General features: G+C 42.1%; 1 protein-coding gene across 1 annotated transcript in view; it reads left to right on the forward strand.

The window, feature by feature from the left end:
• The window catches only part of LOC111952154 (copine-8-like), an 88,395-nt gene that overhangs the window by 55,858 nt on the left and 6,105 nt on the right, over positions 1-26,432 (forward strand). The window contains exons 7-16 of the mRNA XM_023970687.2: positions 5,880-5,943; positions 6,294-6,397; positions 7,697-7,801; positions 13,837-13,878; positions 14,222-14,297; positions 14,884-14,940; positions 16,168-16,229; positions 16,596-16,642; positions 16,907-17,088; positions 18,442-18,569. Of these exons, the coding sequence (XP_023826455.1) occupies positions 5,880-5,943; positions 6,294-6,397; positions 7,697-7,801; positions 13,837-13,878; positions 14,222-14,297; positions 14,884-14,940; positions 16,168-16,229; positions 16,596-16,642; positions 16,907-17,088; positions 18,442-18,569 (867 nt within the window). The remainder of the gene's footprint in view (positions 1-5,879; positions 5,944-6,293; positions 6,398-7,696; positions 7,802-13,836; positions 13,879-14,221; positions 14,298-14,883; positions 14,941-16,167; positions 16,230-16,595; positions 16,643-16,906; positions 17,089-18,441; positions 18,570-26,432) is intronic.

The raw sequence follows: 26,432 nt of genomic DNA on the forward strand, positions 1-26,432 counted from the left end.
AAGGCCTGATTGGTAGAGTGCTGCAGAGATGGTGTTCTTCTGGATGGTTCTCCCATCTCCACAGAGGAACTCAAGAGCTCTGTCAGAGAGACCATCGGGTTCTTGGTCCCTGACCAAGGCCCTTCTACCCCGATTGCTCAGTTTTTTGCCGGGCGGCCAGCTCTAGGAAGAGTCTTGGTGGTTCCAAACTTCTTCCATTTAAAAATGATGGAGGCCACTGTGTTCTTGGGAACCTTCAATGCTGCAGACATTTTTTTTGGTACCCTTCCCCAGATCTGTGCCTCGACACAATCCTGTCTCGGAGCTCTACGGACAAATCCTTCGACCTCATGGCTTGGTTTTTGCTCTGACATGCACTGTTAACTGTGGGACCTTATATAGACAGGTGTGTGCATTTCCAAATCATGTCCAATCAATTGAATTTACCACAGGTAGAATCCAATCAAGTTGTAGAAACATCTCAAGGATGATCAATGGAAACAGGATGCAACTGAGCTCAATTTCGAGTCTCATAGAAAAAGTTCTGAGTACTTACGTATGTAAATAAGGCATTTCAGTTTTTCTAATTTAATATATTTGCAAACATTTCGAAAAACCTGTTTTCACTTTGTCATTATGGGCTATTGTGTGTACATTGCTGAGGAAAAACATGTATTTAATACATTTTAGAAGAAGGCTGTAACGTAACAAAATGTGGTCTGAATACTTTTGAAATACAAATAGAACATAAGAATTCACTTAGAGAATGACAGTTCCCTTTCCCATCCAGAAATGTTTTTTTATACACTGTATGGGATGCCAACAGTGTCGTTGTTGCCAGCTGCTGTTTTTTACACAATGGGATACGGAGGGGCTCCACTTACATGATGTTTCACCATGTTTAAAAAAAAAAATAACAAAGATGATTACACATCCTCAAGTGAATTATTATCAAGTTAAAAATACACATGCGTTAATTTGGCAGCCATGTCGCTATGTTAATCTGTGTCATATTGAGGCATGAGTTATCAAGGAGCCAGGAGTCTTTTTGGAAATTCCTCAAATTGACTAGAGTTGAAATTTGAACTGGAACTACAAATGAACATTAGCATCTAACCACAGCACTTTTACATTGAAGAGAACTTAAATGTTGATTAATATGCACTGTCAACTAAATGTGATGAATAGTTTCCAACTGGGAAGTCTTACACAAATTGGAAGTGCAAATTTGTACATTTATTTTTTAATAAAAGCATATGGCCGCTCTGGAAAAAAGGCTACTATGGCCTGTGCTGTGCGCTACAAATATACATGCTTTATCTTCAGTGATGTATTCCAGTATAATGTAAAATACTGTACAATATGGCCTGGTATATCATGAAGCAGATTTGTTAGTGTTAGCCCCTCTGTCACCTCAGTGTTAGCCCCTCTGTCACCTCCACTAATGGTTCCTCAGGGGGGAACCATTAGTGCAAAGAGGAAAATATCTGCGTCCCAAATGGCACCCTATTGTAACGCCCGTCGGAAGAAGTGGACCAAGGTGCAGCGTGGTACGTGTTCATGATTTTTATTTCTCAGAACACCAAACAAAACAACARAAGAATAACGAACGTCACGTTCTGTAGGCTTCACAGAGCTAACAAAAAACAACATCCCACAAAACTAAGGTGGCAAAACAGGCTGCCTAAGTATGATTCCCAATCAGAGACAACGATAGACAGCTGTCCCTGATTGAGAACCATACCCGGCCAAAACATAGAAACACTAAACATAGAATGCCCACCCCAAATCACACCCTGACCTCACCAAATAGAGAAATAAAACGGCTCTCTAAGGTCAGGGCGTGACACCTATTCCCTTTATAGTGCACTCCTTTTGACCTGGCCCAGTAGGGGTCTAGTGCACTATATAATGAATAGGGTGCTATTTGGGACGCATGCAATGTGTTGAATGTCCATTTATTTTCTTCCTGAGGCACTGAGAGCAGGGTGTGTTCTTCATGTGTGAACCGTAAGGTGTGGCCCTCACCCCACTGTGTGTGTTTGTGTTTGCCTGAGATGATTGTTTGTGTGTGTGCGTGCGTGCCTGCGCGTGTCTGACTGAGTGTGTGACTGTTTGTGTGTGTCTGTGTGTATGCACGTGTGTGCATGTGGCAAATGTATATACACAATGAATCAATGGGTTGTTGCAGCTGAATGGGTCTGCAGAAGAATGACACAAGACGATGATATAAGAATGTGCCGCTGTTGAGTTTTATAATCATCTCAGGCTACACTCATTCTCTGGGGTGTGTTGTGTGTGTGTGTGTGTGTGTGTGTGTGTGTGTGTGTGTGTGTGTGTGTGTGTGTGTGTGTGCGTGTGTGCGTGCGCGTGTGCGTGCGCGCGTGCGTGCAGCCGGTCCACAGTATCTTAAAGTGGCACCTCCTATTTACATGGAGACGGCCGAGTCAAAAGCGTGGCACTTGTGTTCAGTGGAGTGGAGGAAGATTTTACAACTAAAGAGCAGAGCAAAGGAGGAGCATATGTGCAGAACTAAATATGTGCAGAACTAAACGATGCTGGCTGTAGACAGATGCTCTTAGGAGCACACCACAAACAGGCATTGAGATAAACATTTGATAATTTATCTTGATGATAATAATGACTGCCATGAACTTTTCACACAGCATTTATTATACTATTACACATGAGCGGTATACCCCTTTTTACATTGTCCTGTGATACCCACCCTACTGTGCTGGTCCAGATATATTCTTTTCACTTAAAAATGGGAAGTTGAGCCAAAAAAAGTATAGATTGTCCCCGTTCTAGACTATAGTTGAGAACGTACAGTTATGACTAGCTGTTCCCTGAAGGTGGGAAACAAGGTACAACACAGCTATGGGGAGTTTTTGCACTACTGAAGAACATTTGAACCAATCCTGACAAGGCCAATGAACAGTGTGCTTCACCGGAAGCCACAAGTGATAAACCCGAGGCACAGATAAGTTTGTTMCTGTCACGCCCTGGCCATAGAGAGGCTTTTATTCTCTATTTTGGTTARGCCAGGGTGTGACTAGGGTGGGCATTCTAGTTTCTTTATTTCTATGTTTTCTGTTTCTATGTTTTGGCCGGGTATGGTTCTCAATCAGGGACAGCTGTCTATCGTTATCTCAGATTGGGAATCATACTTAGGCAGCCTGTTTTTCCACCTTAGTTGTGGGTAGTCGTCTTTGTTAGTGGCCTGTATAACCCTAGTCAGAGTCACGTTCGTTTTTGTTGTTTCTTGTTTTTGTTGGCGACATTCAAAATAAAAAAATGTACGCTTACCACGCTGCACCTTGGTCCGGTCATTTCCACGAAGACAGCGAATGTGACAGTTCCATTCAGTATCGCCCGCTGTTCATCGAGCCCAGAACCGGGCGGTGCGGGGCCGAACAGGTGTTGTACCTCATTTCCCTCCTACAGGGAACATTAGTTATAGCCATAACTATACGTTCCCTTTCAGTCGGTCAACTCCGTACAACATAGCTATAGGGATATGAAATCACGCCCCTGTCAAGGTGTGGGTGTAGCTGGTGCATTGGAAGTCAGACACAGGAGAGCAGAGATGAGTGGACAAGGCACTTTACTGAGGCAATATATGAATAGAACGCAACCGCGTCACAAAAACAAATGCCCTCAGAACAAGTGAGGCAGCACTAAGTACAAAAATAACAAGGTACAAAGTACAGTCTGTCAAAAAGCACGGGTGTAAAATATAACCCGGCGCAAACCAGCTGGAAGAGTGCCAACCTGACAATAAACAATTACACACACAGACATGGGGGGAACAGAGGGTTAAATACACAACATGTAACGAGGGAAGGAATACCAGGTGTGTGTGAAAACAAGACAAAACAAATGGAAAATGAAAGGTGGATCGGCGATGGCTAGAAGACCGGTGACRTCGACCGCTGAACGCCGCCCGAACAAGGAGAGGGCCCGACTTCAGCCCCATGCCAACCTTAGCGTAAACCAAATGAAATGGCCCACGGCAGACCACCCAGAGTTCCAACCTGACAGGAATGCCTGTTGGACCCAGGTATTGTGCAATCTGTGCGCTGCCTAATGACTCTCTCCCGTCCCAGATGTAAGCACACTGTGGGCTACACTGGGGCCAGTGACATGGTGCAGCTGCAGAACTTACGTATGCTAAACAAGAGAGCTACACAATCAATTCCAAAATGGGAGGCAGGAATCACCAATGGCAGTACACTAGCTAGCTCGCCTTGACGAGTCAGCTAACCTGTGGGTAGCACGCTATGCAGAGCTGTTTAGCTAGCCTGATCGCGTCCACATAAGACCTGATCATCGACCATCTTTGGGATGAGAGGTAAACGTGTTTGACCGAGGCAGGTACAGGCGGCCTGGCATGCCCACCGACCCGGCCGTTCTCTCCCTTCACGTCGCCTCCCTTAGCCGGTGATAGATAGCATAGCAACCRGGTTGAGCTAGGGCAGCTTTCGCATGCCTCAGCCCAGGGAGACAAGATATTTTCTGACTAAAGCCCCAAATCATCCTTGGGTCACGTAACTCATATCCAGCCGAGGTACGGGCACCCGTGACAGGAAGCCATAAGAATTCCACACGTTTCCAAAAGGAACCACACGTTTCCCAAAGGAACTTGCGCGCACCATGGACTAGGGGAACAGTGACAGCCACGTGCAAGCCACTGTTACTGTCACCGTCCCGCACACAAGCTGACCCAAGCGGGGGCAGATGGAGCATGCACCGCGTCGAGACAGACAACAAAACGTGAGTATCTTTTTTATTTATTTAGACAAGGTCTTGAACCCGAGCCCGGCTTGTTAGCTTTCGTTGTTTTGGTTACATTACTCAGCCAATTAGCCAGGCTAAACACGCAGAAGATTAACTAACAGATTCAGCAGGAAAATCACAAAACCAGTTACCAAGCTTTTAACACACAATGTCCAGAAGGATGAGCACATCCTCAAGTGTGAGTGGTAAGTTGAAGTAAACCCTTGTATTTCGCGTTCCCATGTTTATTTTGAAAGAATACGTGAAATTGTTCTGCTCAGCTCGAGGTGAAGAGCAGGAGATTTGAAGGAATGAATTCATGCCTTGGGTTTATCACCTGTGGAAGGCCGGACTTCCGGTGAGGCACGGTGTTCATTGGCCTTCTCAGGCGTGATTCTAACGTTCTTCAGTAGAGGGCGTTAGCGTATGAACTCCCCATAGCTGTGTTGTACCGATTTGACTGACTGAAAGGGAACCATATCAACTGTGTAGATAATTTTAATGGAAGGACTTGTATGAACTGCATAGTTAGTTCAATGCCATTCGTCTTCTTTATCCGCTTCCTCTTTCTATACCCCTCTCTCTCTTTTACCCCCCCCCCCCCCACCCCACCCACCTCCCCTCCAGTGCCAGGTTTTGTGCTCACTGCTCACCCAGTCAGTCCATTTCAGTGAGAGCTTCTCTCGCTGGGCCTCCGAGAGCCCCGGTTGCATTTCAAAGACTCACTTAAATTTTACATCGATTTTCCTCCATGCATGTTATTGCATAATTCCAGCAACATTATATAGCTCTATTTAGCCAAATGAAAAACTATGTTGCTCTCTCTCTCTCCAGTCTAAATCAAGCCTTGGGGTTCTGGCATTCATTTGTCTATTTTTACTTGGTCAATTTCTTTCTGCCTCATCTTTGTCAAGGAAGGTATTGACGATTGATGTATGACATGCTAGATGGACAAGTCGTCATTGTAAATAAGAATTTGTTCTTAAATTCACTTACCTGTATAAATAAAGGTGTCCTAAAATAAAATACAAAAATGGACGGAGAGCCATGAACAACACACACATGTACAGTAACGCTGCCAGAAGTGATGATTCTAGTCTCTCTCTTTTGTGTTTTAACAGTGGGATTCCGGGGAAGAAGTGTGGTACCATCAAAGTCAGAGCAGAGGAGCTGAGCAATTGCAGGGTGAGTGGTTATCGTGTGTAAAAAAATAAAAATAAAAAAACTGCAGCTGTTGTAAGTGTTCCCCTTTTAATGAACAGTCATCATGAAAATGGAACGGCTTTAGCATTTTCAGCGGTGGCTATTCAGTCATACATATCCACATACTCTACACGGGAGCACAACAATGACTTGGTGCCTTTTTTCCTACAAACAATTCACTAAATACTAAGGGACTCAGTCAATCAAAACAGGTCATGAAATGTAAAAGAATTAGAAAGGGGGAAAAAGCAATCAGAGAAGAATGACTATTGTCCCAGTCTGTGGTTTTTATTGTCTGTCTGTTCCATCTATCTGTAACCTGTTCTCTCTAGGAGTCAGTGATGCTGCAGTTCTGTGGGAACAAGTTGGACAAGAAAGACTTCTTTGGGAAATCCGATCCTTTTCTGGTCTTCTACCGCAGTAACGAAGACGGATCGTAAGTCATCAACAACAAGCGTTGATTTATTATTACATACAAAATCTATTTAAAACTTGATTCATTCACAACCACTAATCATGTTTGTTTACATACTGTATACTGTACTATGTGATGGGTGGCAGGTAGCCTATCGGTTAAGAGCATTGGGCCACTAACCCGAAAGGTCACTGGTTCGAATCCCCGAGCTGGCAAGATGGAAAAATCTGCCATTGAGCAAGACAGTTAACCCCCCACAACAACTGCTCCCTGGGTGCCGATGACGTGGTCATCGATTTAAGGCAGCCCCCCACAACTCTGATTCAGAGGGGTTGAGTGCTTACCTACGGAACAGCAAGCGTCATCTCCYGTCTGGACTACTGCATCTCTCTGTTGGCTGGGCCTCCCGCTTGTGCCCTCAAACACCTGCAACTTATCCAGAACGCCGCAGCCCGCCTGGTGTTCAACCTTCCCAAGTTCTCCCATGTCACGCTGCTCCTATGCATCCTCCACTGGCTTCCAGTTGAAGCTCACATCCACTACAAGACCATGGTGCTTGCCTACATAGAGCAAGAGGAACTTCCCCTCCCTGCCTTCAGGCTTTGCTAAAACACTACAACCTGAGCACTCAGTTCTGCCACCTCAGGTAGGTCTCTTGGCCCTCCAACCCCTGCGGGAGGGCAGCTCCCGCTCAGCCCAGTCCAAGCTCTTCTCTGTCCTGGAACCCCAATAGTGGAACCAGCTTCCCTCTGAATCTTGGACAGCAGAGTCCTGCCCATCTTCCTGAAAACATCTGAAACCCTACCTCTTCAAACAGTATCTTAAATAATCCTCCTCCTCAAACCCCCCCTCCCCGAACCAGCATTTGCACAGGGAGTATAGATGGTAAGGGATGAGTGGACGTGAAAGAAAGGATGAGAGGAGAAATGAAAGGCAAGGAAAATAAAGGGTGAGCCTGAGTTAAACATACATTGTACGGGACGGCTTTGCCCAGCAGATGTTTTTATGCGAGCTGACTCCCCTATCTTGCACTCAACACATTTGGCTTTTGTGCAGCTGGATATTTACTGAAGCAGTTTAAATGGCTAGCTCCGGGGCACAACAGCAGCATGATCTCCCTGACCACATGGCCACACTGTATCCCGTATGAGAACATGAAGCTGCTGCTGTTGTTTTGACTTCTATACAGCATTTTCTTTTTTTAAATAAGTAGGAGTTATAAACAACATGTTGTCTTGAAAGGGTCCTGACAGCCATTGTGTTTGTGCGTGTGTGCATGTATGTGTGCGTGTGTGCATGTATSTGTGCGTGTGTTTCTAGATTTACTATCTGCCATAAGACAGAGGTGGTGAAGAACACTCTGGACCCAGTGTGGCAGGCCTTCAAGATCCCTGTCAAGGCCCTGTGCAACGGAGACTATGACAGGTAACTCATTCCTTAGATGCAGGTAACTGGCCGATGCATAGATTCAGCACTTTGAAATAAAAAGGAGAATGGCAGAGATAGTCCCTTTTGATAGTCCCTTTTGTAGTGACGCTACATTTCACAACGTTACTACACTACAGTACTCCAGTTAACACTAGAACTGCTGGGCTTCTTCTCCGGACCCCCCTTCAAGCTAATGAGCAGTGATTCTGACTGCAATATTCTAACGGTGTAATTCCTATATGCTATCGCAAAAAAATAAATGTGGTTGTGTTTGAAGGCCTTGGGTAACATTTTCAAACAACACAATACCGTTTTCATTCATTTACAGCATGTTACTGTAGGCTATATGTAAAATAGTTATATTTGTAGAGTGGCTTTGTTGCAACTATGAAACATAAAGCATATGTGTTGGAACACGGTAACAGCTTCTTTTTATGACAACAAAATAAAAATACCCCAACYACCAARACGCAYGRTCAAGACGCACAGTCAAATTATAAAAACATCAATAGCCTTAACATCATTATAAGCACCAAGTGGCCTTGATAAATTGTGAAACTCTATAATGGACATTAAAACCAGATAATGGGAYAATTTGAAAATATATTGGGACACCTTACAATCATGAAGCAATATGCGCCCACACATGCAGACCGTACTTGCTACAAAGGTCCAACGAGGAAAAGACTTAGCTAGCTAGCATTGAWTTGCAGATAATTTTGGGGGGGGGAGCATCTGATGACCTAACATGGTGAGTGATGAACATTATTTCTCCGGTCCCCTCCGCCGCTAAAGCTGTCAAATCCTCCCACATGTTTCTAGTTTSACCAGCTGTTTTCAGGAACTGGTATTTTTGAATTTGGTTTTCAWATTGGCAGGTTTGCTAGCAACAAACTAGCAAGCTTCTAGCCTAGTGTTTGATATGCGATCGATCTCGTAATTAACAGTCACTGTTGACAAGTGTCCTGAGAAGGCAAMCTTTTCTAGCTATGCCAGACAAAATCGTGCATTATCAGCTCATTGTTAAGAATACATCCAAATKAATGTCAATAGAAAACAGCTACCTTGCTGTTATTCTGGCTGCAGCGGTTGTGACTGTTTTAGCCTTAGCTAGCTAGCAAGCRAGGGATAAGAACGTCGCCAGCGAGCATGGCAATGGCAAATAAAGAACGAACGACTGTGTTGCGTCAATAAATATAGAAATAATCGAGCAAACAACGGATTAGAAAGTATTTGACAATATAACAAAATGTTTTAWTTCTGCTAGTAAATGTGTTGTTTTCTTTTTGGCAACTGTGTTATAAGAGGAATAAATGCCTCCGTTCTGTACATTACCTTGGAAAAATTAACTCCATAAAGGGACTCGGCCTTCAGCATGTACAATTACGCACGCTCTCACTGTGTAGCGTACTCCAAGCAGGCCAGAGTAGACTGATAAGACTGCTTTGATTCTGTTGACGTTTTTGAGGAATAGTTGTTATTATGGATACATTTCGAGTATGATTGTATGTAAACTTTCTGTGCAAAGCTAACTTTCATCAAGGGCTTAGGTGATGTATAATTGAGTACTCTTTGTCAGTACTCATTCTAAGGGTAACGGATGTGACCGTTAGACTCTTCATAACATGTCAGCATCACTGCAAAGCACGATCGTGATAAAATATTCATGCCCTTCATACTGCTTCCGAAGGATTTTTATGTTAGCAAAAAAGGTAGCGGGCAATCTTTATCTATTTCGGGTGTACTCAYGTTCTCATATGACCTGCAATCATGCGTTGTTCAGCTAACTGGAGCATTGCATGTGATCACGTGGCATAATAAAGGTCTTAAATTCATAATCAAGGTCTTAAAAATCCATTAACTTTCACCAGTCATGCTGAGTTTGTTTACTTCCTTGAGTAACTACAGGTACCCCCCCAGTGACAACATTGGTCTTTATCTGTGTAGTCTGCCCAGTGCATGCTTGTGAACTGCAGCTGTCAAGCATGAGGTGATTTACAATCTGACAAGAGATGTCTACGAAAGTGTTAACCCTGTGCCACTGGTAGGTTATAATTCAATTAAACCTTTTTTTTTTACCATTTCAATTAACGAAAATTAAGAATTTTAACCCTTCGTAGGAAAGACATCAACCTAATGACACTCATTGTATTCTCTAAACCAGCTTCACTTGGAATACTTTTCCAACAGTCTTGAAGGAGTTCCCACATATGCTGAGCACTTGTTGGGTGCTTTTCCTTCACTCTGCGGTCCAACTCATCCCATACCATCTCAATTGGGTTGAGGTCAGGTGATTGTGGAGGCCAGGTCATTTGATGCAGCACTCCATCACTCTCCTTCTTGGTCAAATAGCCCTTACACAGCCTGGAGGTGTGTTGGGTCATTGTCTTGTTGAAAAACAAATGATAGTCCCACTAAGCACAAACCAGATGGGATGGCGTATCACTGCAGAATGCTATGGTAGCCATGCTGGTTAAGTGTGCATTGAATTCTAAATAAATCACAGACAGTGTCACCAGCAAAACACCATCACACCTCCTCCTCCATGCTTCACGGTTTGAACCACACATGCAGAGATCATTCGTTCACCTACTCTGCGTCTCACAATGTCACGGTGGTTGGAACCAAAAATCTCAAATTTGGACTCATCAGACCAAAGGACAGATTTCCACCGGTCTAATGTCCATTGCTCGTCTTTCTTGGCCCAAGCAAGTTTCTTCTTATTATTGGTGTCCTTTAGTAGTAGTTTCTTTGCAACAACTCGACCATGAAGGCCTGATTCACGCAGTCTCCTCTGAACAGTTATGTTGAGATGTCTGTTACTTGAACTCTGTGAAGCATTTATTTGAGCTGCAATCTGAGGTGCAGTTAACCCTAATGAACTTAACCTCTGCAGCAGAGGTAACTCTGGGTCTTCCTTTCCTGTGGTAATGAGAGCCAGTTTCATCATAGCGCTTGATGGTTTTTGCGACTGCACTTGAAGAAACTTTCAAAGTTCTTGAAATGTTCCGCATTGACTGACCTTCATGTCTTAAAGTAATGATGGACTGTTGTTTCTCTTTGCTTAGTTGAGCTGTTCTTACCATAATATGGACTTGGTCTTTTACCAAGTAGGGCTATCTTCTGTATACCACCCCTACAACTGATTGGCTCAAACGCATTAAGAAGGAAAGAAATTCCACAAATGAACTTTTAACAAGGCACACCTGTTAACTGAAATGCATTTCAGGTGACTACCTCATGAAGCTGGTTGAGAGAATGCCAAGAGTGTGTGAAGCTGTCATCAAGGCAATAGGGTGGCTTCTTTGATCAATCTCAAATATAAGATATATTTAGATTTTTCTAACACTTTTTTGGTTACTACATGATTCCATATGTGTTATTTCATAGTTTTGATGTCTTCACTATTATTCTACAATGTAGAAAATAGTAAAAAGAAAGAAAAACCCTTGAATGAGTTGGTGTGCCCAAACTTTTGACTGGTACTGTAGTAGAGATGATAAGGGATGAGTGAAGAATGAGTCCAGCTAGCTTAAATAACAAGGGCATGAAATGGGTGTATCAGTCCCTGAGTCTAGGGTTAGAGGTATACACCGAGTCTACATAACATTAGGATCACCTGCTCTTTACATAACATACATTGACCAGGTGAATCCAGTTGAAAGCCATGATCCCTTATTGATGTCATTGTTAAATCCACTTCAAATGAGTGTTGATGAAGGGGAGGAGACAGATTAAAGAAGGATGTTTAAGCCTCGGAACAATTGAGGCATGCATTGTGTATGTGTGCCCTTCAGAGGGTGAATGGGCAAGACAAAAAATGTAAGTTCCTKTTGATTGGGGTATGGTAGTAGGTGCCAGGCGCGCCGGTTTGAATCAAGAACTGCAACACTGCTGGGTTTTTCACACTCAACAGTTTCACGTGTGTATCAAGAATGATCCACCAACCAAGAAACATCCAGCCAACATCCAGCCAACTTGACAGCCAACTGTGGGAGGCATTGGTGTCAACATGGGCCAGCATCCTTATGGAACGCTTCCGACACCTTGTAGAGTCCATGCCCCGACGAATTGAGGCTGTTCTGAGCACAATTAGGAAAGTATTCCTAATTTTTGGTATACAGGCAGTTTTTGGGACCGGTAACATATAAAGACTGACTGATGCTGGTGAAATGCAATTCTTGAGGAGAAACGACCACACAGAATGTGTGTACATCTTGCCAGCCAAGGATGACAAGGCTTGGGTGGCTGCAGGTCTATTTGTCCAGTCCATGTCATTTTCTGGACAAATGGGAGGAGGTACCATTTCATAGAGCCTGCATTTGGCAGACTAAAGGGTGTGAGATTAATACAAAGCATGAGCTTTAAAAAAAACTTTGAATGGAGTTTCAGTTTTGTATATTTATTCTATTACTCAGTAGGTGATTATATAATATTTTAAATAAAACATCTGTCATTAATGATCTAGAATGAAATGTGTCATCATTTGCTGTCTGTCTTTTGGCACGCTGTCACATCCATAACGCAGAATGTCACATTCATAACACAATTTCCCTCTAGTGTTATTATGAATGTGTTTATATTTATGTAATTGTTGAGGAATGCAGCACTCTAATTCGCAATGAAAATAGAGACGAGTTGGAGCCTATTTCTTCCTATTTAGGAAATAAGAGGTAGGCCTACCTTTGACAGACAAAAATTAGGCTATAGGCTGCTATATCTATCGATTTGTCTGTGAATTCCCGCCATTCACTCTTTAAATAGCTTACCTCCATGTCAGTGAAGGGTTGTTATATTAAAACCGAGGCGCAAATTGAGGTGGCATGAGAGGGTATGCCAGAGGCCTACCTTTTATTAAAGAAAATGTCAACAAAAAAACAGTACTACCCTTTGTTAGCGTAAGATGTTGAAGAAAATAAAACTGATCTGATTATATAAAGTGATCTATAATTGCGCTTTGGTCCGTGATGCTTTATGCTATAAACAATCGTTAAAATGCCCAGGAAAGACGTGACTCTGATGCATATGGGAATATCCTTGTTTAGTTTCTTTGCTATTCAGAGGTTGACTTTGCTTGGGAAGTAATCTAATTCTGTCACTATCAATTAAGCTATTCATTTTCTGTACAATAGAATATGTTTAAATACAGACATCCTTTAGAGAGAAAAGAAGTGACCTTCTCGTTGGGTTAAGCCACGAAGAAGAGTAGCCAGCAGTTAATGCTTACATTTTTCTGCGTTGGTAGGCCGACTCTGTCTGGGGTGGAAAGGTAGACCTAACTTTTGACTTCTCAGATTGAATTATTTGCATACGGACAGTTTCTTTACAAACAATGCACACAGATTTGGCATTGGAGAAATATGATAAAATGAACACGCAGGCTTATCTCTCTGTGCTTGTCTTCGTTTGTTATTTCGGTCATTTGTTTGGTATTAAAAAAAAGATTACGCTAATATGTAAAATTACGAAGAATTGTATGAAATGTTTATAAAAGGCATTTTTTTCTCGGACCTGCTAATACGATGATAGATTCATGTAATGCTTTTACTATAAAGGAGATCTCTCCACCCCTACGCGAACCCACAACCATCTGGCCCGCAGCCCTGTGCGCTATCAAAATTCCTGCGATGCCATGTAACGCTTACAAGACGAAGAACAGTTTCTAAAACTGGTCTGTCCAAGAATTGAGGGTAATCGGTAGACATGTTCTCTGCTATCCACTTTGTTTGAATTATTATAGGGAAGGTCAGTTTTTGTTTTTCAAGCGTTCAAGGAGGGTTTAGGTCAAATATATTTTGCTGAAGGGAAGGCCACCCATTTTCTCTATGTAACCCTTAATGTTCACTCCCTTAGTACATTGAATCCCAAACGCAGACATCTTTCTGAGAGCACACCCTCTTAGAGCCAGACCATCCTCTTTCACAGATGAGCACCTCTCTTTTAAACAGCAGAGATTTTCAATCATACACATTAATTACTTTTTCAAATGGAGTTTCTATCTCTCTTTCTCTCGCTCTCTCTCTCTCCTCCAGGAGCATAAAAGTGGAGGTGTATGATTGGGACCGAGATGGAGGGTGGGTACTGTCTCAGAAACATACGCACACACTTCACTTATTATCTGCACTTCTGCTATAGTAATTGCCCCAGGCGCAACCACATGAATAGTCTGCACTCAGAAATATTGCTTATGTATTTCATGTATGTCATTACATAATGTAGGTTATTGTTCGATGATTGCAAACAAACTTGCTGCTTGGAGTCACCCTGTGATGGAGTTTGTAACAATGTACCGATGTTGCAACAAAGGCATTTTGAAAAGTCATGTTTAAACCATCGGATCTGTTCCTAGAAAGGCGATCCCAGCTGGAAAGAAATCCCAGCAGGTGTGTGAGACACTGTGTGTGTTTACTCTTCCAGCCATGACTTCATTGGGGAATTCAATACCAGCTACAGAGAGATGTCAAGAGGCCAGTCACAGTTTCACAGCTACGAGGTGAGACATGTTGTAGCGGGTGTATATACACACACATTCACACACGTTAACGCACACCCCCACAAGGATAGTGAAACAAGCGCACACCCTTATCTTAACTGTTTACCCAAACATTGAGCCTTCCAGGGTGGTATTGAGTCTAGGAGAGGGGTGTCATACATCGACCGCGAGGGGGTCCAATCAGGCATGCAGGTGGTTTTAGTCAAATACAAACTCAATATACTTTAAAATGACTACAACCAAATCAAAACTGTGTAGAAACTGTCCAACTCGCTAAAAATCCCCAAGATGAAAGCTAGACAGTCAGGGAGCGTTGAACATTCCCTAAACGGTGGATAGAGGACTTTTTTTGTGCAAATCTTGACAGTGAGGAAATATAACCATTTTTACTGCACCCTCTGGACCTTATTGAAGACCAAATGTGGCCACCAGGGCAAAATTTGTTTGACACCCCTGGTCTAGGCAGTCAATTTGATTGATGAAAAAACTCATTTTAAGTCAGGCTTTCAGTTGCCTTGGCTTTGTGTTCAACTCAAGATCAATAAGACGCAACAAAGTGAACCAAGCCATGTTCTGTTCTCTGCAGGTGGTAAATCCAAAGAAGAAAGGCAAGAAGAAGAAGAAATACCTCAACTCAGGAACAGTGAGTCGATACCATCTTATACTCTTGACTTGAAAAGGCCACCTGTCTTTCAACCCTAGCTGTATCTTAGTGGGATTGTATGGCTGTGTCTCAAATGGCACCATATTCCCTACAGCCCTCTGGGCTCTCGTCAAAGTAGTGCACTATATAGGGAATAGGATTCCACTTGCGATGCATACTATGGATGTAATTCTGCACTTATTTGTTGCATGTTCATAGCTCAAAGGCGTCACAGTTGAATTAATAGCTTAGTACTCTACTGTATGTGTTTTAGCCAACTCTTCGATTGTTGTCGTGCCATATTTAAATAAGGTGTTATAATTATGATACTACTGTATTTCCACTGAAATCCTGATGTGCGGCATGGCCCTCACAAACTTCTACAGATGCACCATTGAGAGCATTCTGTCGGGCTGCAGCACCGCCTGGTACGGCAACTGCACCGCCCTCAACCACATGGCTCTCCAGAGGGTGGTGCGGTGAGCCAAACGCACCATGGGGGGCATGCTGCCTGCCCTCCAGGATATTTACAGCACATGCTGTCAGAGGAAGGACAAGAAGATCTTAAGGATCTCAGCCACCGAGGCCACGGTCTGTCCACTCAGCTACCATCTAGCAGACAGAGACGGTACAGGCGCATCCGAGCCGGGACCGAGAGACTGAAAAACAGCTTCTATCACCAGGCCATCAGACTGTTGAACAGCCATCACTAGCCGGGCTACCTGCCCAGTACTCAGCCCTGCATGTTGAGACTAACACCCAATGTATATATGAATGCTGATCACCTCATATTCTGTTTATATACTGTTGTTTACTCACTGTGTATGTACAATATATACTGTATTCTCGACATAGCTCATCCTAATATACATACTACTGTACATACTATTTTCTTTTCCAAATGATATACTGTCAATACACACCACATTTATATTCTGGATTCTGACACATGCTCACTCTAATATATCTACGATTTTTATTTCTTGATTTCTTGTTTAGATTTTTTAGATTTTGTGTATTTTGTATTGTATTTGGGAGACATTCTACTGCAGCATTTCGCAGCACCTGCTATAACACCTGAAGATCTGTGTACGTGACCAATAAAATTTGATTTGATTTATGTTTTAAAGGGATAGTTCACTTTTATGAAGTTTTCATCTTCATATTAAGTAGAAAATAAGCTAAAACTTCCAAAAGTATCCTTTTAACCTCCGAACGTGTTGCCAGGTAACCCTTCTGTCCTGTCTGGTGGACATGGAACTTACCTTCCTGGATTACATTAAAGGAGGGTACGTTCTCAAGTTGTATTTTTTAAATCAAGTTTTATTTGAATAGGGACACATTGGATACGCCATCACTCTTTATCTTATGTCTATAATCCCTAGATGAGCATTACATTTACAAGTGAATCATTTAGTACTAGCTTTCTATTGTATATTGTGCTTTCTGATTGTGGTGTTCACCCATCCAACTTGGCTTGCTCGTTTTGCATTCCAAGCAGCCCATAGGCCTACATTCATGTTGCAGGAAACAGCAGTTAATAATTAGGTATAACCCCCTTGTCCATGAATTGAGTTAGTGAGATCACGTTGAGTCATGTTATCAAATCTTGCATGAGTGATGTTCAATATCTTCCTTGTTTTCTTGTGTTGTAGGACTCAGATTAGTTTCACAGTGGCAATTGATTTCACAGCATCAAATGGTGAGTAGCTTAGTTCTTGTCAGCCCTTGAGAACCCTCTGCATGTGTGGCAGCAAGGTCTTCTTGACATCAACTTTGAATTGGCAACCTTCTAGCTACAATACCATACACGTATCTGTTACAAAACTGCTTCATATCATGCAAACTTGTCTTGGCTATGAATTTGAAAAGTCTCTATGCTGACTCCTTGTCTTCCGATGTAGACCCTGAGGAGATGGGTGTAGCAGCTCTGAGCTCAGTTGTATTGTATTTTGTTGGATTTCAGGCAACCCCTCCCAGCCCACCTCTCTACACTACATGAGTCCGTACCAGCTGAATGCCTATGCCATGGCTCTGAGAGCTGTAGGGGAGATTATCCAGGACTACGACAGTGACAAGATGTTCCCTGCACTGGGCTTCGGAGCCAAAYTGCCCCCAGACGGACGGGTCTCGCACGAGTTCGCTCTGGTGAGGAAACTGGAGACACCCCCGTCCAACTAGGGCGGCTGGTAGCCTAGCGGTTAAGAGCCCTTAACTGAAAAGATTGCTGGTTTGAATCCCCGAGCCTACTAGGTGAAACCCTAATTGTTCTTGTAAGTCGYTMTGGATAAGAGCATCTGCTAAATGMCCAAAATGTAAACGTAATCTCCCTCCATCCCTCATCCTTTAAACCTGCCAGTCTCCCAACCATCCTGGTTCTGGAACGCTGGAGGGAGAATCCAGAGGACAGGCTCATTCTTATGGCTGGAATGGAAAGGTATTAAAGACATGGTTCCCATTCCACTCCAGACATTACAACGAGCCCATCCTCTGACTTAAAGTATTAGGCTTTGTTCATAAGTAGTACACTACATAGGGAATGTGGTGCCATTTGGAACGCATACACAGTCCTCTACCGTATAAATTCCTATCCAGATGTGATGCCCACGCAGCCCCGGGCGCCGGCAGCCAATCCAGCTGCTCAGTTGGGTAATACTCAAGGAGAGTTAATCTAAGCATTAAGGATTTACTGAGTCAGCCTTTTAGCAAGGTGATACATGGAGGGAGGGCGAGAGAGAGAGGACACTAGAGGGATAAGGAAGAAGAGATGGGGAGTATAGGACAGAGAAGGTGGGATAAAGTAGAARAGGAAGAAGAGAGGCAGAATTAACCCAAGCTCCATTTGCAAAGCAAAGAGTGGCTGTCTTCTCCATGCTCACGGGAGGCCAACCAAAGCAGCTAGGGTCAAGATGGCTTTCTCCCACTTCACTTTACTGGGAAACTCTATTATACAGTACACAACAGTTTACATTATGCACATTGCATACAGTACAAAACAATTAGCACGAAAGAAAATGCATGTTAACCTCACCATAATTGCAAGGTGAAATCCAAGACTATATGGTGTTCTCCCAAAGTTGTTACTTGACACTACAGAGTTAAAAAGTGGTTTATGCATTTACTGATCTTGTATGTTCTGCTTGCTGTTTGGGGTATAGGTCAGGTTTTTGTAAAAACACTGAGACAACTGCCGTTATTTTTTATTTTTTTTATTTTATTTAACCTTTATTTAACCAGGAAGGGCTCATTGAGATTTAAAATCTCTTTTTCAAGAGCGTCCTGGCCAAGATAGGCAGCACCAAGTCATTACAAAAATTACAGACAGACAACATGAAAAACTACAAGTAATCTAGTAAAAACCATTGAGTTCACAAGAGTATAACAAAATCAAAAATGTGCAATGTGTGTTATGTGTTATGCAATGTGCTTTTAAATAAATGTGATGAATTGATAATCAATTAATTGATTCCTATATTGTTTGTTTGTTGTGTGTCTGTGCAGAATGGGAACCCCCAGAATCCGTACTGCAGTGGGATAGAGGGGGTGATGGAGGCTTACTACCAAAGCCTTAAGTCTGTTCGACTCTATGGCCCCACACATTTCTCACCTGTCATTAACCACGTGGCCAGGTAGGTCGCACGCACACACACACACTCATGCACACACACATGCATACCCACGTACGCATGATCGCAGACAACAGACACACACACACACACACAAACACTTGCATACATACACACGCATACATACGCATACGCGCACACAGACAACACACACACACACACACAGACACAGACAACACACAGACACACACACCATGTATTTGTATTTATTAGGGATCCCCATTAGCTCCTGCCAAGGCAGCAGTTAATCTTCCTGGGGGCAAAACACATTAAGGCACTTACGTCACACATAAAATAAAAGATAAAACAGTACATCATATAACATTATTACACCACTACATATCTACAATACAAAATGTATAATACCACCATACAACAATATTACAATGTATGTGTGTGGCTAGCTTTTTGTGTGTCTGTACGTGTCTGTACGTGTCTGTACGTGTCTGTACGTGTCTGTACGTGTGTTACGTGTGTGTGTGTGTGTGTTTGTGTGTGTGTGTGTGTGTGTGTGTGTGTGTGTGTGTGTGTGTGTGTGTGTGTGTGTGTGTGTGTGTGTGTGTGTGTGTGTGTGTGTGTGTCTCTTCACAGTTCCATAAGGTGTATTTGTATCTGTTTTTTTAAAATCAGATTCTACTGCTTGCATCAGTTACCTGATGTGGAATAGAGTTCCATGTAGTCATGGCTCTATGTAGTACTGTGCACCTCCCATAGTCTGTTCTGGACTTGGGGATTGTGAAGAGACCTCTGGCGATGTCTTGTGGGGTATGCAGTGGGTGTCCGAGCTTTTGTTTTAGCAGTTTAAACAGACAGCTCGGTGCATTCAGCTTGTCAACACTTCTTACAACAGTAGCTCCACTTTGAGCCATGGAGAGATTGACATGAATATTATTAATGTTAGCTCTTCATGTACATTTAAGGGCCAGCCGTGCTGCCCTGTTTGAGACAATTGTAATTTTCCTAAGTCCCTCTTTGTGGCACCTACCTGCACGACTGAAAGTAGTCCAGGTGTGACCAAACTAGAGCCTGTAGACCTGCCTAGTAGTTTTATTCCACAACAACTACCTAATACACACACATCATTAAGTAAAGGGATGGAATAAGAATATGTACATATAAATATATGGATGAGCGATGACCGAGCGGCATAGGCAAGATGGAATAGAATACAGTATTACATATGAAATAGTAATGAGATATGTAAAGTTTATAAAAGTGGCATTATTGACAGAGAAGATCGCTTAGATTGAAGATATGGCAAATAGAAGTGGCAATATTATCCGCTATTTCCTCAGTCGTTTTCCATCCAAGTTGTCAGACCCCTTGTGGCTTGTCATTCTTGATAGACAACAATCAATTTTTCACCTCTTCCACACTCAATTTACGGAATTCAAAATTACAATGCTTGTCTTTCATAATTTGGACAGTTATACTTAGATGTGTGGTGTCTGCGTTTTTTACTGGCATGTCATACCTAATTTGCCAATCTTGCCACTGAACAAAACATTAAAGCAGTTGGCAATATCAGTGGGTTTTTTGATGAATGAGCCATCTGATCAATGAATGATGGAGCTGAGATTTCCTTTTTGCCCAAAATGTAATTTAATGCGCTCCATGCTTTTTACTATCATTATTTATGTCATTTATCTTTGTTTCATTGTGTAGTTTCTTCTTTTTATTCAGTTTAGTCACATGATTTCTCAATTTGCAGTATATTTGCCAATTGGTTGTGCAGCCAGACTAGTTAGCCATACCTTTTGCCTCATTCCTCTAACCATACATTTAAGATTTAACCGTTTTTACCATCTTTTTCTTAATTGGTGCATACTTATTAGTAATGGAGTAAGCAATTTCATAAATGTGTCAAGTGCAAACCACAGACCAGCAAATATTATTGTAATGTTATAACTTATTTGTATGACCTCTTATACACTATATTAGGCCTAGCTTTTGGAACTTTGGTTTTCCTAGATATGGCTACTATATGTGATCACTACATCCGATGGATTTGATACAGCGTTTAAAGCAAATTTTCTGCTGGATTAGTAAAGATATGATTAATACATGTTCATGATTTAATTCCTGTGCTGTTTGTACTACCCTGGTAGGTTGACTTATAAACCAAACCAGGTTGCAGGCACTGGTTACAGTTTTTTTTTTATTGTTGAGTGGCCGCTTGATGAAAGCCAGTCAATATTGAAGTATACCTCTGTTGATATCACATACATTATCAAGCATTTCACACATACAGTGCATTCGTTAAGAGTATTCTGACCCTTTTCCCTTTTTCCACATTTTGTTACATTACAGGTTTATTCAAAAATTGACTAAAATAAATGTTGTTCCTCATCAATCTACAGTCGTGGCCAAAAGTTTTCAGAATGACACAAAATTTAATTTTAACAAAGTTTGCTGCTTCAGTGTCTTTAGATATTTTGTCAGATTGTTACTATGGAATACTGAAGTATAATTACAAGCATTTCTTAAGTGTCAAAGGCTTTCATTGACAATTACATGAAGTTGATGCAAAGAGTCAATATTTGCAGTGTTGACCCTTCTTTTTCAAGACCTCTGCAATCCGCCCCTGGCATGCTGTCAATTAACTTCTTGGCCACATCCTGACTGATGGCAGCCATTCTTGCATAATCATGCTTGAAGTTTGTCAGAATTTGTGGGGTTTTGTTTGTCCCACCCGCCTCTTGAGGATTGACCACAAGTTCTCAATGGGATTAAGGTCTGGGGAGTTTCCTGGCCATGGACCCAAATATTGATGTTTTGTTCCCGAGCCACTTAGTTATCACTTTTGCCTTATGGCAAGGTGCTCCATCATGCTGGAAAAGGCATTGTTCATCACCAAACTGTTCCTGGATGGTTGGGAGAAGTTGCTCTCTGAGGATTTGTTGGTACCATTCTTTATTCATGACTGTGTTCTTAGGCAAAATTGTGTGTGAGCCCACTCCCTTGGCTGAGAAGCAACCCCACACATGAATGGTCTCAGGATGCTTTACTGTTGGCATGACACAGGACTGATGGTAGTGCTCACCTTGTCTTCTCTGGACAAGCTTTTTTCCGGATGCCCGCAAAACAATCGGAAAGGGGATTCATCAGAGAAAATGACTTTACCCCAGTCCTCAGCAGTTCCAATCCCTGTACCTTTTGCAGAATATCAGTCTGTCCCTTATGTTTTTCCTGGAGAGAAGTGACTTCTTTGCTGCCCTTCTTTACACCAGGCCATCCTCCAAAAGTCTTCGCCTCACTGTGCGTGCAGATGCACTCACACCTGCCTGCTGCCATTCCTGAGCAAGCTCTGTACTGGTGGTACCCCGATCCCGCAGCTGAATCAACTTTAGGAGCCAGTCCTGGCGCTTGCTGGACTTTCTTGGGCGCCCTGAAGCCTTCTTCACAACAATTGAACCGCTCTCCTTGAAGTTCTTGATGATCCGATAAATGGTTGATTTAGGTGCAATCTTACTGGCAGCAATATCCTTGCCTGTGAATCATTTTTTGTGCAAAGCAATGATGACGGCACGTGTTTCCTTCCAGGTAACCATGTTAGACAGAGGAAGAACAATGATTCCAAGCACCACCCTCCTTTTGAAGCTTCCAGTCTGTTATTCGAACTCAATCAGCATGACAGAGTGATCTCCAGCCTTGTCCTCGTCAACACTCACACCTGTGTTAACGAGAGAATCACTGACATGATGTCAVCTGGTCCTTTTGTGGCAGGGCTGAAATGCAGTGGAAATGTTTTTGGGGGATTCAGTTCATTTGCATGGCAAAGAGGGACTTTGCAAATAATTGCAATTCATCTGATCACTCTTCATAACATTCTGGAGTATATGCAAATTGCCATCATACAAACTGAGGCAGCAGACTTTGTGAAAATTAATATTTGTGTCATTATCAAGATATTTGGCCATGACTGTACATACAATACCCCACAATGACTAAGCGAAAAAAAGTTTTTTATATGTTTTATTTATTACAAATAAATATCAAATACCTTATTTACATAAGTATTCAAACCCTTTGCTATGAGACTTGAAATTGAGCTCAGGTGCATCTTTTTTCCATTGATCATCCTTGAGAAGTTTTTACAACTTGGAGTCCACCTGTGGTAAATTTAAATTGATGGGACATGATTTGGAAAGGCACACACCTCTGGCTATATAAGGTCCGACAGTTGAGAGTGCACGTCAGAGCAAAAACCAAGCCAAGAGATCGAAGGAGTTGTCTGTAGAGCTCCGAGACAGGATTCTGTCGAAGCAAAGATCTGGGGAAGGGTACCGAAACAATTCTGAAGCATTGAAGGTCCCCAGGAACACAATGGCCTCCATCATTCTTAAATGGAGTAAGTTTAGAATCACCAAGACTTCCTAAAGGGAGGTAACCAAGAACCCAATGGTCACTCTGACAGAGCTCCAGAGTTCCTCTGTGGAGAAGGGAGAACCTTCCAAAAGGACAACCATCTCTGCAGCACTCTACCAATCAGGCCTTTATGSTAGAGTGGCCAGATGGAAGCCACTCCTTAGTAAAAGGCACATGACAGCCAGCTTGGAGTTTACCAAAAAGCACTCAGACTGGGGTGAACGTTCACCTTCCAACAGGGCAACAACCCTAAGATCACAACCAAGACAATAAAGGAGTGGCTTCAGGACAAGTCTCTGAATGTCCTTGAGTGGCCCAGCCAGAGCCCGGACTTGAACCCAATCGAACATCTCTGGAGAGACCTGAAAATAGCTGTGCAGTGACACTCCCTATCCACCCTGACAGAGCTCCCTGACAGAGGTTGAGAGGATCTGCAGATATTAATGGGAGAAACTCCCAAAATACAGGTGTGCCAAGCTTGTAGCATCATACCCAAGAAGACTTGAGTCTGTAATCACAGCTAAAGAGCCTTCAACAAAGTATGGAGTAAAGGGTCTGAATACTTACAATACCAGTCAAAAGTTTTCACATACCTACTCATTCAAGGGTTTTTCTTTATTTGTACTATTTTCTACATATGAAATAACACATATGGAATCATGTAGTATACCAAAAAAGTGTTAAAAAAATCTAAATATATTTTATATTTGAGATTCTTCAAAGTAGCCACCCTTTGCCTTGATTACAGCTTTGCACACTTGGCATTCTCTCAACCAGCTTCACATGGAATGCTTTTCCAACAGTCTTGAAGGAGTTCCCACATATGCTGAGCACTTGTTGCCTGCTTTTCCTTCACTCCAACTCATCCCAAACCATCTCAATTGGATTAGTGGYCCCACTAAGCGCAAACCAGATGGCGTATCGCTGCAGAATGCTGTGGGAGCCATGCTGGTTAAGTGTGCCTTGAATTCTAAATAAATYACTGACAGTGTCACCAGCAAAGCATCCCAACACCATCAGACCTCCTCCTCCATGCTTCACGGTGGTAACCACACATGCGGAGATCATCCATTCACCTACTCTCATAAAGACATGCGGTTGGAACCAAAAATCTCAAATTTTGACTCATCAGACTAAAGGACAGATTTCCTCCGGTCTAATATCCATGCTCGTGTTTTTTAGCCCAAGCAAGACAAATCAAATAAAAAATTCTCACATACACGTGTTTAGCAGATTTTTCCCTGGTGTAGTAAAATGCTTGTGTTTCTAGCTCCAACAGTGCAGTAATATCTAACACGTAATATATAACAATACACACAATCTAAAGTAAAGGAATGGAATTAAAAAATATATAKAAATATTTGGACGAGCAATGTCAGAACTGCAATTCGAGGCCTGATTCACACAGTCTCTTCTGAACAGTTGATGTTGAGATGTKTCTGTTACGTGAACTCTGAAGCATTTTTTGGGGTTGCAATTTCTGASGCTGGTAACTCTAWTGAACTTTTCAGCAGCAGAGGTAACTCTGGTCCTTCCTTTCCTGTGGCGGTCCTCATCATAGCGCTTGATGGTTTTTGCTACTGCACAAAGTTGTTGACATTTTCCATATTGACTGACCTTCATGTCTTTAAGTAATGATGTAATGTCATTTCTCTGTGCTTATTTGAGCTGTTCCACCGACATGACTTGGTCTTTATCCAAATAGGGMTTTCTTCTGTATACCACTACTACCTTGTCACAACACAACTGATTGGCTCAAACGCATTAAGAAGGAAAGAAATTCAGTTAACTTCTTATGGCTGGGGGGCAGTATTGAGTAGCTTGGATGAATAAGGTGCCCAGAGTAAACTGCCTGCTACTCAGGCCCAGAAACTAAGATATGCATAGTATTATTAGATTTGGATAGAAAACACTCTGAAGTTTCTAAAACTGTTTGAATGATGTCTGTGAGTATAACAGAACTCATATGGCAGGCAAAAACCTGAGAAGAAATCCAACCAGGAAGTGGGAAATCTGAGGTTTGTAGGTTTTCAAGTCTTTGCCTATCCAATATACAGTGGAAATTTGGTCCGATTGCACTTCCTAAGGCTTCCACTAAAYGTCAACAGTCTTTAGAACCTTGTTTCAGGCTTCTACTGTGAAGGGGGAGCGAATAAGAGCTGTTTGAGTCAGGGGCCTGGCAGAATGCCATGAGCTCAGTCATGCGCGCGGCCGTGAGAGCTAGCTGCGTTCCTTTTCATTTCTAAAGACAAAGGAATTGTCCGGTTGGGATATATCTTGAAGATTTATGTTAAAAACATCCTAAAGATTGATTCTATTCATTGTTTGACATGTTTCTACAAACTGTAATATAACCTTTTTGACTTTTCGTCTGGACCAAGTTTGCCTGCGCCTCATGAATTTGGATTTGTGAACTAAACGCACAAACAGAAAGGAGGTATTTGGACATAAATTATGTACTTTATCGAACAAAACAAACATTTATTGTGGAACTGGGATTCCTGGGAGTGCATTCTGATGAAGATCATCAAAGGTAAGTGAATATTTATAATGCTATTTCTGACTTCTGTTGACAGAAGTTGTCCACAACATGGCGGGTATCTGTATGGCTTGTTTTGTGTCTAAGCGCTGTACTCAGATTATTACATGGTGTGCTTTTTCCGTAAAGCTTTTTTGAAATCTGACACAGCGGTTGCATTAAGGAGAAGTATATCTTTAATTCCATGTATAACACTTGTATTGTCATCAACATTTATGATGAGTATTCCTGTAAATTGATGTGGCTCTCTGCAAAATCACCGGATGTTTTGGAAGCAAAACATTACTGAACATAAACTGAGATTTTTGGATATAAATATGAACTTTATCGAACAAGACATACATGTATTGTGTAACATGAAGTCCTATGAGTGTCATCTGATGAAGATCATCAAAGGTTAGGGATTAATTCTATCTCTATTTCTGCTTTTTGTGACTCCTCTCTTTGGCTGGAAAAATGTTTTTGTGACTAGGTGCTGACCTAACATAATTGCATGGTATGCTTTCGTCGTAAAGCCTTTTTGAAATCGGACACTGTGGTGGGATTAACAACAAGTGTATCTTTAAAATTGTGTATAATACTTGTATGTTTGAGTAAATTTTATTATGAGATTTCTGTTGTTTGAATTTGGCGCCCTGTACTTTCACTGGCTACTTTCGATCCCGTTAACGGGATTTCATACGTAAGAAGTTTTCATTGAAATGCATTCTAGGTGACTACCTCATGAAGCTGGTTGAGATAATGCCAAGAGAGTGCAAAGATGTCAAGGCAAAGGGTGGCTACTTTGAAAAATCTCAAATATAAAATGTATTTTGATTTAACAMWTTTTTTTGTTACTACATGATTCCATATGTGTTATTTCATAGTTTTGATGTMTTCACTATTATTCTGYAATGTAGAAAATAGTAAAAATAAAGAAAAACCCTTGAATGAGTAGGTGTGTCCGAACTTTTGACTGG

This window comes from Salvelinus sp. IW2-2015, linkage group LG26, assembly GCF_002910315.2.
Source record: "Salvelinus sp. IW2-2015 linkage group LG26, ASM291031v2, whole genome shotgun sequence".
Classification (NCBI taxonomy): domain Eukaryota; kingdom Metazoa; phylum Chordata; class Actinopteri; order Salmoniformes; family Salmonidae; genus Salvelinus; species Salvelinus sp. IW2-2015.